Source organism: Schistocerca nitens, chromosome 5 (genome assembly GCF_023898315.1).
Source record: "Schistocerca nitens isolate TAMUIC-IGC-003100 chromosome 5, iqSchNite1.1, whole genome shotgun sequence".
NCBI classification, from domain to species: domain Eukaryota; kingdom Metazoa; phylum Arthropoda; class Insecta; order Orthoptera; family Acrididae; genus Schistocerca; species Schistocerca nitens.
In genome coordinates, this window is record NC_064618.1 from 765,928,268 (window position 1) to 765,942,330 (window position 14,063).

The following is a 14,063-nucleotide window of genomic DNA, read 5'->3' on the forward strand; positions in this document are numbered from 1 at the left end:
CAGTGTAAATATCTTCACTGTAAATTGTATATGCCTAACAATATTTTAAAGGAAATTTCAACTGATGGTTATAAAAGTATCCTGGGTAAATGTATCAGGTTAGATTTCAGCAGAGCTCCTTGGTCTTTTAAAACTTAATTCTAGTGATTTATTGATAGTAAAATGTATTGTTAATGTGGTACGGTGAATTCTGCATGTGGTAGTGTATTCCAAGAAAAAGAAAAAAAAATTATTCTTTTTTAAAAATAAATTGTTGGAACCTTGGTTTGTGTCTGTCCTTTTCTCTAATCTGCCACCATCAATAGGATTTGGTCCCAGTATTGCCACACAGTTAAGCTCCACACTACACTAAATGTTACTATGTGTCTGATAAGGTTTTACCACCAAGCAATGATTGCATTGATATTAGCTGAAGTAGAAATTGCACAATCACAGAAAGAACAGTAGACCTTATGTTCCAAAGCATTGGAGATGCAGGCAGAAAAATCAGTGCACAAGTCATATGTTTGTAAATCATTAATACCAATGAATTATTACCATTATGCATTAGAACATTACACAAAATCTTAAATTCTGAAATAAACAGCAATTCTGGTGTACCATCTAGCTGTGGACCAAATACAGATTGTACTTTACCAGTTCCCTCCTTCATGAGACAATCATGCTTGTGAACTATCTGTTGAAAATTAATATTTTCATGAGGATTGTTTATTCTGTTCCTGGTAAATTTTTTAAGTGTTGCAAGAAATTACATATAATAGGGAACAGTGGATGACATTGAGGTGGATCAGAGCACCTGAAAAGCTTAACAGTACAGTGACTGTCTGTAAAATCAGGAATTCTTGGTTCACATCTTTGATCCAGCACAAATTTTCTGCTGTCACTTCAGTTGAATTACATAGGACAGACACAATACTCAGTTGGAAAATATTTAGTGTATATTGTAATGTACATAAAACAAACAGTCGAATTTGTGACATTAGATAGTTTATAAAATTACAACTCCCCATAAACAGGTGCATTTCAACATATCTACAAACTTCATGGAATGGCTTTTAAAAAGGATGAATATCATGCAACAGCACTGATTAATGTATCGGACACTCTGTAACCTTTCAATAAATCTTTACAGTTACTGTTCACAACAGTCACTTGCACATTTCAGGATTTCCTTACAGGCAGAATTTATCACAGAGGCAGCATGATTAATCTCATCCTCAGTCAGCAAACGATTCACTGTCACACGAATGCCTTTTTGCAATTCCCTGTCGAGTTTTTCTCTGTCTTCTAGATATGATGGCGTGATAACCGCTACACCATGCTTGATACACTGCAAATAAGAAAATTTTATAGCAGCAGCTATTTGAATTGTTGCTAAACAACTCATTTTAAAGAAAAATAGGTGTACATAGGTTTGATTTAATAACATATTAAACAAGAAAGGAAGGAGGAGATTAGTGTTTAACGTCCCGTTGACAATGAGGTCATTAAAGATGGAGCACAAGTTCAGATTCGGGAAGGATGGGGAAGTAAATCGGCTGTCCCCTTTCAAAGGAACCACTCCTGGCATTTGCCTGGAGCAATTTAGAGAAATCACGGACAAATTAAATCAAGATGGTGTAATGGTACTTTGACTTCCGCAAAGTTATAATTTACGATCGCGCACGCAGAAGAGCGCTGCGCCAGCGACCAATTTTATAAATAATTTTGTTCTTTTTTTTTACTTTTGCGTAGTTTTTTGTTTTTAAGAACTAATGGACGTCTCTCTCTCTCTCTTATCTTGATACGAAAGACGTGTATTTTTCCGCGATGTGTTGAAAGTGCTTTTGGTGAAAATTAAAATTACATTACAAAGCGATGTTGTTTCAATAGCTAATGAGGAGAAGATAATAAAAAGGTAACACCACAATTGGCGTCCTGGTGACAGGACTTGCAATCTTCGGATTTGATACAAGTGCCGTTTGGATTTGATACAAGTGCAGTTTGGATTTGATACAAGTGCAGTTATTATAAATTTTGGACATTTTGTCTAACTTTAACCACTTAATAGCATCAGAAAATGAATTTGGACTAAGTCTCATTCATTTCAATTGTAGTTTTACGTGCATGAAATTTACAACAAAATTGTTTTCCCTGTTATTAATTTGTGTTAATTTTCATTTTCATGCTGAGGAAATTAATTTGGTAAAAAAAAAAAAAAAAAAAAAAAGGGAAAAGGATAACGTTCCATAAAATAATTTGCACGGACGCGAAAAAAAATTTTGGATTGAAAACTGTATATTTGACGCTACATTTGCAACATAAGACTGAAAAAAAAATTGGTGAGTACAGAAATTTACATTTTTTCCAGTTTCAAGCAGCCATCTGTACTTCCTTTATTCCGATCCATTTATTTCGAAATTATTTTTTCAAATTGTAGTTAAAATTGATTTACTACTATTATTGGAAATGGTAAGTGAAGAGCATATTCACAGTCATTTATTTGTGAGAGGGAAATTTCAGTGCCAATTTAATAATTCAATTTCTAATTAGAAATCATATAGAAATATCCATTTCCATAAGAGAAATTTCAGATTTCAACATATATTTAAAAAAAATTTTTTTTTACCATTGGAAAGTTTTATTTGCAATTAATTATGAAAATCGCAAGATGGACGCTAGACGCGTAGAAATTGTTTCCGCGGACGAGCTTAGTGAAAGTGACACATTGCAAAACATGTCCGACAGTCAAATGAATATTGAACTTAATAGGGAGGATGTTCAAGACATAATTTTACCGGATCGATTAAGACAACAACCTCTATATTTAAACAGATATACAGGCGAATGGAGAGTGAGTACTATGCGACAAAACGTGACATTGACATCGTCAACTTCAGAACCAGACATCAATCAGACACGAAAAAATGACGAAACTAAGACACAGGACTCTGAGATGCTCAACCAGATTCTGAGGTTACTTGGTGACCAAAACAGAAAATTTGACACTTTAGACAAAAGATTTGACGCTTTAGACGACAATTTAAAACGTGACATTGGGAAATTTGACACTAAATTCGATGAACTGACACGGGACATAAAACAAAATTTTGAAAAACAATCGAGACAAATTGCCGACTTGACAGAAACCACCAGTAGTCTTGGAAGGAAATTTACTGACTTATCAGACAAGGTTACGAGACAAGAAAAGGTATTTGTGGAATTCAGTGACGAGACAAAAACTGACTTACAACGATGTAATGAGAAATTGTTAACAGTAGTTTTTGAACAACAGAAAACCAGTACCCAAGTTGACGAATTACGACAGTCACACAATTCCGTAAAAACAACCCAAGAACACTTAGACCTGACGATTACAGACCTTTCAGACAGATTAAATGATGTAACATTGGAGCAGAAATCCTTACAGGAAAAGTTAGAAAAGCTTGAAGACAGAGCAGATGTAGCATCTTTAAAGAATGACACAACTCTAGCAGAAAAACTTGTTCATGAATGCAAATTATGTGATGATTATTTAGATGAGAAGTTTGAGACAATGACACAGATCATTTTAGATAAGACAAGGGAACAAGTAAAGGGAGAGACAGATAATATTCAGAAAGAGGTACGTAAACTTAAAGAGAATGTAATACCAAGTTCGTCAGTGATACCAAAACCCATAACAGACAACCAAAACATAAATGAGAATCGTAATAATGCTAGACCCAGCACACAGCTGAAAATAGAATTACCAATGAGTGACACAAATCCCAATGAACCATTTTCAATGCTACCACAAGATCAAAATTACTATCAGACATCACCACATACTATGCACAATTTGACACAAAATACAGGACCCATAATACCATCGGGAGTAGCTGATGAAACATTAGTACGACATGGATACTTTCAGACATTTTCATGTGATGAGAAAGACAAAGTGCATCCGATTGTTTTCATTCGCTCTTTTGATGGTATTTTCCCGAGACATTGGTTAGAGGCCGACAAAATTCGATATGTTACAAATTTGTTACGTGGAAGAGCAGCTAAGTGGGGAGCAGCAATTAAAAGACAATGTTTAACATTTGAACAGTTTGAACAAGCATTTCTTGAGGAATTCTGGTCGATCACAGAACAGCAAAGTTTAAAACGAGAAGTATACAATCCAGAAATTTACAACCCGAAGAAAGAGACTTTACGACAATACTTTGAACGCTACCTAGACAAAACATTATATTGGACAAAACCAGCAGATTTACCAGATGTAATTAGAACACTTAAAAGCCACTTACCATTTCCTTACCGTGATAAATTAATAGGAGTGTCCGAGGACAACATAAAGAATTTTTTTAGTTATGTTGATGAAATAGATGTTGTTTACAGAGATGAGATCAGGAATTTCAATCAACTGTATCCGATCCATCCAAGCAATTCGCGTACACACAACAGAAATGACAGAGGCTATTGGAATCCGCCTCCGACACCACAACAAAACACTCAAAGAAACAATTCACACTACACTGGGACAAATCCATTCAATATTAGGAGAAACAACTCGCAGCATTGGCAAGGAAACAGTAATTATTACTATAATGGTTATCCGAACAGTAATTACAATCAGAACAATAACAGTTATATTCAAAATAACAACAGAAGAACGAACCGAAATTATAGAGATCAAAGAAGAGACGATAACAGGTACCATCCAGGATATTTTCAGAGAAATAACATTCAACAACATCCAAACATGTATTGCAGGAATAACAGTAATGACAATACCAGTTACAGTCATGGGCGAAATAATGTATGGGGAAATCACAATGGACAACCGCCACGACACATGCAATACAGCAACCCTCAATTCGTACCTAACGGAACTCCCAATGCGACGCGAGGTAATGTGAACAGCCAAACAGCTGATACTTGGGTGACGCGCGACAGAAATGTAAATATTATTGAGTTGGGCAATGAACCCAACTCGCAGCAACAACCGAATTTGCCGGAAAACGAACGACGACCGAGCTAAGCGCTCGAGTTACGGTCAATAGGGAGCAGAGCGCAACAGAACCGACGATTTGTTTTCTCCGATATGATGACGGTAAGAAAATAGAAAAAGAATTATATCAGAATGTAGATTTTAATAGTACCAGTAAAACAAAGAAGATTATTCAGGCTATAACACGAGTTATGATTGGTAGTTATGAAGTGGAAGTAATGTTAGATACAGGAGCAGCAGCAAGTGTCATTTCAATGTCCTTATATAATGAACTCAAACAAATAATGAACATACAAACATTGCCAGTACAGAATTGTCACATTATAAGTGCCACCGGTAACAAATCAAAGAATGTGAAATTTCAAGTGCTAATTAACTTCACATTTTCAAATATACCACTCAATTACAGTTTTCTGGTAGTAGACAAATTAGTTATGCATTGCATATTAGGAATTGACTTTTTGAATGAATATCAAGCAATCATAGATTTAGGAAAAGGGAAATGTCATTTAACCGTAAACCAACAACAACTGACAATAGAGTTAACACAGGGTAAAAACTTAAACAGTAAACAAGGTAAATTTGAACAGTTACATTTTGTGTATCCACCAGCAATAAACATATGTGATTTAACTTTTAATGAAGCTGTATCTCAGGGAATTAAACCTAATGATTTATATGAGAAATGCACAGAATCTGAATATCTGACGAAGGAACAACAACTTGAATTACTTGAAGTTTTGCAGCAATTTGCTAACGTATTTGTGGAGAAACCTGGAATTATTAGAGGCTATACTTATAAGATGGATGTTAAACCACACAAAACATACTGTAGAACATATTATAATATTCCTTGGTCAAAGAAACCCGCAGTTTTGAAAGAGATTGAAAAAATGCAAGCTTGGGGTATCATTGAAAGGTCACATTCACCATATTGCAGTCCGATACTAGCAGTTAATAAAGAGGATGGTAGTGTAAGGTTAGTGCTGGACGCACGAGAAATTAACAAAGTTATAATCCCAATCAACACACGACCTATTAATTTGGAAGAACAACTTTTAAAATTTCATAATATACAGTATTTAACCAATATCGACCTCCGCTCATCATTTTGGCAGGTGAACCTCCATGAAAACAGTCGTAAATACACTGCATTTCTATGTGAGGGACGTAGTTATCGATTTTGTGTTCTACCCTTTGGTCTACGAGTGAGTGCTGGAGTATTTATTGAAGCCTTAGATGCTGTTCATGGACCACAATTGTTATCACAAATCACAGTTTATGTTGACGACATTGTCATTGCCACCACTACTTGGGAAGAACATGTAAATCTTTTGAAGTAACTTCTGACTAAATTTTCTGACGCAGGTGTCACTATCAATTTATCAAAGACGAAATTAGGGAGGAGAGAAATCAAATTCCTTGGTCACATCATATCAACTGAAGGCATTTATCCAGACTCAAGAAAAATTGATGCAATAAAGAATTTTCCATCCCCACAGAATCGTAAACAACTCAAAGCCTTTCTTGGTCTATCTTCATTCTTCAGGAAATTTGTACCCTACCACCTTCTTAACAGTCAACATCTTCTATCTTTACTCAAAAGAAATAATATTTGGAAATGGACAGAGTTCTGTCAGACAGATTTTGAAGCGATTAAGAATGCTTTAGTTAATGCACCGTTGTTATGTCATCCTGACATGACGTCAGACTTTTGCCTAGTAACAGATGCAAGTTCCTATGGGCTCGGAGCATTTTTATTCCAAATTCATGTAGAAGATGAACCAACAGTCATAAAACCTATAAGTTTTGCTAGCCGCACGCTCACTGAATGCGAAAAGTCATATTCAGTGACCGAGCGCGAAACACTTGCCATAGTATGGGCGTTTCGCAAGTTTCGCTACTTTCTATGGGGAAAACGTACTAAGCTTTATACTGATCATCAAGCTCTTTCTTTCCTGCTATCATGCAAGTTATTACATCCACGTCTTGCACGCTGGTGTGCATCACTACAAGAATATGATTTTGATATTATATATATAAAAGGAGAATCCAACATTATAGCCGATGCTCTATCTCGTTTGCCACAAGGCCTACAAGAATTTTCAGATGTGACAGAACAAACATCAGATTTCAAAATTTTACTCATGTATGACGGTACATTTGCACCTTACTACAAAAACATGTGCAGGAAGTTAGCCATATTGCAGGACAATGATCCCAGGTGGATCCAGATAAAGAATAAATTACGTGCAGGAACAGACCCACATCTTGAAAAATATTACACGTTACACAAAGAAGTATTATTTCACCGACGAAACCCTGAATCACAGCATTGGTGTGTTTGCTTACCTGAAGCTCATGTTGATGATTTTATTTTATTTACACACAGAACTTGGGGACACTATGGTGTAACCAAATGTACAGATAAGATTATACAATATTGCTATTTTCCAAATTTAAGGCGAAGAGTATTGAGTAATATTAGGAAATGCATCATATGTCAGAAAGCCAAATATTCTAATCGCACAAGCATGAATGAATTGCACCCAATCATACCTAAGAGGCCATTACAGCTAATTTCTTTAGATATTGCAGGACCCTATCCACAAGCACGTGGAGGAATGAAATACATCCTTGCTGTGTTAGATGTTTTCACAAAGTATTTAAAATTATATGCTTTACGTTCAGTTTCTACCACTGCTATTACCAGACGTCTATTAACAGATTATTTTGTAAGAATAGGAAAACCTGAAGTTATGATCACGGATAATGCAGCATATTTTACCAGTTTAAAATGGAAGACATTTATTGAAGAACAGAATGTTAAACATATTTTAATTTCAAGATTTCACGCAGCAGGAAACCCGGTAGAAAGAACATTTCGAGAATTTGGACAGTTTATGAGAACACACACACCAGAGAAGCACACAAAATGGGTAGAATACCTAGCACCATTTGAACAAATAGTGAACAATTTAACTCACATTTCTACTGGATACACACCAACTGAATTAATTATGGATAAAACAGAAAGAAATGAATGGACAGACCCTCTACCTAAATTTACAGCAACAACAAATCATGTTAGTTTAGAAGAAAAGGTAAGACAAGCTTACACAACATTATGTGACAAAGCTAAGGAAAGAAAGCAGAAATATGACAGAGGTGTCAGGAAAGCACAAACATTTCAAGTTGATGAGTTAGTTTTACTAAGAACACATCCTAAACCCACAAAACTGAAACATTTAAACAGGAAATGGCAGATCTTATACTCTGGACCATACCGAATTGCAAATATTCCACACCCTGGCTGTTATTCATTAGAATATCCATTAACACATAAACCCAGAGGTCTACATCCACACAGACATTTGAAAAAATACATACAGTAAAATGTTAGCTACTGAGGAGAAGATAATTAATATGATATACAGTTATGATGAGCCTACATTTAAGTTATACAGATACTTACAATCTAATGAATGCAGGTAAGTCTAGAAAGCAATGTGAACCATCCAATAGCTAATAAGATATTTGGTTATAAGAGGAGTTGCTATTTAGGCATATACACATTAGAGGAGGCATATACACATTAGAGGAGGCAGAGAACTAAACAGAATTATTTTCTTTAGGAGGCATGTGATAATAGTAATGTTGATATGAGTGATGTGCGTGACTGAATGAGATGAGTGAATGTAATTTTAGTTTAATAAGAGGACAAATAGTAATACGGAGAGAGGTAAATAAAATATAAGATGAGAAAAAGGGTATTATATTATTATTATTATTGTTGAAGTAAAAAAGTAAATGATGATTATTATGAATATTATGATTATTATATATATTGTGTTTGTTTGTGTGTCTATCGACCTGCCAGCGCTTTTGTTTGGTAAGTCTCATCATCTTTCTTTTTATATATATATATATATATATTTCCACGTGGAATGTTTCCCTCTGTTATATATATATATATATATATATAATGCTGAGGAATAAGTATATGTTATTTTGTGAAGAATGAATAATGGATAGGTGAGAATGTTATGAGTAATTGAGAATATGTTGAGAGGAGAGAAACTAGATTTGAACGCTATATCACATGTACTCATGGAATACAGAATGAAAGTAGTGAAAAAAATATTATTTATTGAAAGACTGGTATGCCTGAGATAATAACTTGTGTGATGTCTTATATATTCTTATAACTAAAGGTGAACGTATAGATTTATGTGGAAAGAATTATTTACAGCAGCCACTGTTGGAAATATACCAGAAGATTTAAACCTATAACACTTTAACACTAATCTAATGGGAACTTGTAATGAAATTTTTGGAGTTGTGCTCAGAAATATTTTTTGTAATATGTAAATTTCTTATTTTATCATATATGTATGTATCTATGTAAATTTTCTATACTGCCACGCTCGCTTGCGGAGCGTGTCAGTAGAGGAGGCATTGTAATGGTACTTTGACTTCCGCAAAGTTATAATTTACGATCGCGCACGCAGAAGAGCGCTGCGCCAGCGACCAATTTTATAAATAATTTTGTTCTTTTTTTTTTACTTTTGCGTAGTTTTTTGTTTTTAAGAACTAATGGACGTCTCTCTCTCTCTCTTATCTTGATACGAAAGACGTGTATTTTTCCGCGATGTGTAGAAAGTGCTTTTGGTGAAAATTAAAATTACATTACAAAGCGATGTTGTTTCAATAGCTAATGAGGAGAAGATAATAAAAAGGTAACACCACAATGGCTGGATGAAGGTTTGAACTGTCCTCGTCCTGAACGTGGAAGAAAAGAAGGTAATGATTCACTCGTCAAAAGAAATAACTATTATACTGGATTGCAACAATATTCAATCTCAGTAAACCTATGAAAACATGACATGAACTACAGAATCAAAAATCAGCAGGGTGTATCCATGGAAAAAGTAAATAAACAAATTTAAATTCCTGGATTTCCCACTTAAAAATACACTTTTTCCCTGGGAAAAGCACAATTTTTCATGTTATGTGACAATACACTTTTCCTCAGAGCTCTAAACCTTATTGATCCGCTGAATGGTGCAGGTTTTATATACCAACAAATAGCATGGGGCACTTTCAGAAATGAACCCAGCAAAAAACCAATTAATTTTGGAAAGATCTTTGATGTGCGGTAACATGCACACTGCATATCTTCGTACGGAAGTGTGAACATGAATTCCACCAAAAATAGCACAGTAGCTTCCAAGCATTGAAATAAGATAACGTGCAATGCGCTTTTGTCAGCCAATCATAGCTCATGTCACATGATCTTGAGAGCCAATGACAGCAGATATTCAGAGAATAGGATACATGAGGTAGTCATCCAAACACACAAATAGGAAAAGTTGATGGTTTAAAATAATATACATACAGTACAGCCACAAGAAAAGTTAAAGCTTTCACATGTAATATTGGTCGTCAAAAATTTTTTGTTTTTGGGACATCTAGAAGAAAATTACCTAGCCTCCCAAACCCCTTCTCTGGTTTAGTTCATTGGTGATATATGATCTGGCTCTAGGGCCAGGACAACCTATCCTCCACAGCCTCAAAACCTTTTCTTTCATCTGCTTCACCTGGTCCTCCTCAGTCAAATGTGCCCTCTTCATGGACATTGACCTCACCTCTCTCTTGGTTCCATCCATACCTCTGCCCATATCAAGCACACTAACCTTCAAAAGTTCCTGGATTCTGACAGCTGTCATATCTTCCACACCAAAAAATCACTCCCACTTAACAGCCAATCATGGATGCCATATCTGTAGTGAGAAGAATTCCTTTGTCCAGTTTGCTGAAGGTCTTACAAAGGCCTTCACAGACAGACACTACGCCTGAACCTAGTCTGCAAACAGATTTCCCACACCATATCATCACACTCACGTAATCCTCCCACCATCCCCAAGAGCTAGCTGCAAAGGAGCACACCCCTCATCACCTCAGTATCATCCCAGACTGGAGCAAGTGAACTATGTCCTTCACCAGGGTTTTGACTATCTATCATCGTGCCCAGAAAGGAGGCACATCCTACCTACAATCCTTTCCACTCATCCTAAAACTGATATTCCATCACCCACGCAACCTACACAACAACCTGACTCTTCCCTATGCCACTCCCACTTCTCTGGTTTACTTTTGCCTCAGGGATAATGAGTAAGATGTACCTCATTTCTGGGCATAATGACAGTTAGTTGAAAGCCCTGATGAATGACATGGTTTAGTTGCTCCAGCCCAGAATGATAACGTCTGCTGAGGGGGGATGCTTCTTTCCAGCTGGTTCTTGTGCTGGTCAAAGGATTAGTGGTGTGTAATGATATGCGGGAAAACTGTGGACTATATTTAGGGAACAGTGCCTGTATGTGAAGACCTTTGTGGGACTTTCAGCATACTGGGCAAGGGAATTTCGTCACTTCAGATACACCACCCACGGGTGACCAAGCCAAATAGGAAACAGTGTCTGGTACGTTGTTACTGCTGACAGTGTAATTTTTAATACTATTTAACAACAGTGATGAGTAATAGATTTTACATTATTTGATGTCACTGATTTTATACTTTGTTGTATGCTGTTGTAAATATCTTATGATACCTGATGATGATCTGTAGACTGAAACTCACTATACGATAAGGACATTTCCATCAGCAGCTCTTGGCTGTGATCATGACATTTTTCAAATATTTATGGACTGTGGGGCACCAACTTCTTATAATATTAAAATTAACACTTAAATGTCACAGGGATACATTTAAGAAACTAAACTATATCTTCAAAATAAACTGAAGAAATTTCTGTAGTATCAACAACTTTCTGGCTATAAGCCAATCAAAGAAAATGTAACAAGATGTCTGGATAGCCTAGACGTTTAATCAAATTCTGATAGTATTTCACTGAAATCAGGAAAATGTTGAAAAATATTGAAATGGCTCTGAGCACTATGGGACTTAACATCTACGGTCATCAGTCCCCTAGAACTTAGAACTACTTAAACCTAACTAACCTAAGGACATCACACAACACCCAGTCATCACGAGGCAGAGAAAATCCCTGACCCCGCCGGGAATCGAACCCGGGAACCCTGGCGCGGGAAGCGAGAACGCTACCGCACGACCACGAGCTGCGGACTGAAAAATATTAAATAAGTATCAACAACAGACTGCATTTCCAGGCATTTATACATTAATGATCAAGTACCTTTCAGAGTAAACATAAAAGAGTATATTATTATAGCAACTTACATAGTCAGCAATGGCTTCATATGTACGTTTGGAATGCAGTCCAGAGCTTATGTGGTCCTTAAATACCAAATATTTTACAGGTGAATAACAATGGCCTATCACTTTCAGATCTTCTATTGACTGAAATTTGCTATGGACAAGTTCACATTTCTTCCGAAGATCCACAAACATGCTTTGATCTCTATTCATTAGTTCCAAGGCTGTTATAGCAGCTGTTGCAAGCAATGGTGGCAAAGATGCTGAGAAGAAATAACCTGAAAAGAACAAAATGAACCTTTATTACTTCCTACACAGTGTAAAAAATACCATTCACAATATTTGGTGGAAACTGATTAGCTGATTTTTGAGAATTGTTATGGAGCAGCACTCCTCAAACCTTCAGAATCGCACCGTAATCAATACTTAAGCCTGCTAAGTATTACTTGTCAGCTACGTAAACAAATGATAATTTATCACAAATGGGCAAGTTGCACTACACTCAACTACAAGCAGTGAAATTTAATTTACTGTCGGGTATGAGTATGACGAAAGGGTCACATATTATCATAATTATCTTTTTGACATCTCTGTTGGATAAAGACCACATACGATCTTCAGCAACCTGTAGATATGCTGCTTCAGCAGGTTTTCTAATGTCATACACCCAGTTACTATTGATCAGATTTTTAGTTTTCCTTTATGTCTTGAAACACAGCAAAATATTTCCTTCTTAAAATTAGAGGAAGACAAAACGGTTGGCCAGTACATCTCTTTAGGAGATGCAATTTCCACTACTGTCAAGAGAAACATTTCAAATAGAAAATAAACAATATTAAACAATGGAAAATTCAGGATGGAATTTAACAATATTATGAAAAGGAAAGTTGCCACTCACCATATAGCAGAGACGCTGAGTCGCTGACAGGCACAACAAAAAGAATGTCACAAAATAAGCTTTCGGCCAAAAGGCCTTCATCAAAAATAGACTACAACACACACACACACACACACACACACACACACACACACACACATGCAAACGCAACTTGTGTGTGTTAGTTGCATTTGCGCACACGCACAACTCAGCATTTCCGTTATATGGTGAGAAATAAACAATATTCTTAGCTTTCACACCTAACAACTAACTATATTCTTCAGGGAGAAAACAGAAAAGATTTGAAGGTGGGGAGACGGGTGGAGGGGCAGGTTTCTGAGACCTTAAGTTGATAAGTTGATTGTCATTAATACACTACAAAATGAGAGGTCACTGAACAAAGAAAACTAGTAGACAAACAAGCAGAAATGGTTAACAATCACTGATAACGCTATTCCTCCTTGCGAAAACTTCCTCTAGGGCCACCTGAAACCTCTAATCTACACTCGCCATTTTGTTTCTTGATGTGTACATTCTTCAGTGCACTAACATATGTTGAATCAATGCCTCATTTCTCAAAGAATGGTAGCTGATTTTAAAATAAAAGCTTTCTCAAAATCTATGGCATCCAGACAAAGGTCTAATTCATAGTCTTTGCTCCATTCTATTATTTTGCTTATGTCTTGCTGGTGGTCCATTCTGCACCTACACCCATACTCAGCAAACTATTGTGAAATGCAAGGTAGAAGGTGGTTCGAAATTTTGCGACATAGTATGTTTTCGTCTTGTTCCATCTGCATACTGTTGTGTGGGAAGATGACTGCTTAAATGCCTGTGTGAATGCTGTTATTAGTCAATTACTATCTTCATGATTCCTATCAGAGCAAAATGTATGGAAAAGTAGTATATCCCTACATTACTGGCTTATGACTGGTGCCTCAAATCCATCTTTGTATGCAAGGATGCTAGTGCACA

The 14,063-nt window shown here is 36.0% G+C and overlaps 1 protein-coding gene across 1 annotated transcript in view; it reads right to left on the reverse strand.

Annotated features, from left to right (window-relative positions):
- Nucleotides 1-916: 916 nt before the first annotated feature.
- Nucleotides 917-14,063, reverse strand: part of LOC126260939 (serine palmitoyltransferase 1-like) — a 151,714-nt gene continuing 138,567 nt past the window's right edge. Inside the window, exons 9-11 of the mRNA XM_049958445.1 lie at nucleotides 12,236-12,489; nucleotides 11,998-12,121; nucleotides 917-1,330 (exon numbers count right to left, since the gene is read on the reverse strand). Coding sequence (XP_049814402.1) covers nucleotides 1,218-1,330; nucleotides 11,998-12,121; nucleotides 12,236-12,489 — 491 coding nt within the window. The 3' untranslated portion in view covers nucleotides 917-1,217. The remainder of the gene's footprint in view (nucleotides 1,331-11,997; nucleotides 12,122-12,235; nucleotides 12,490-14,063) is intronic.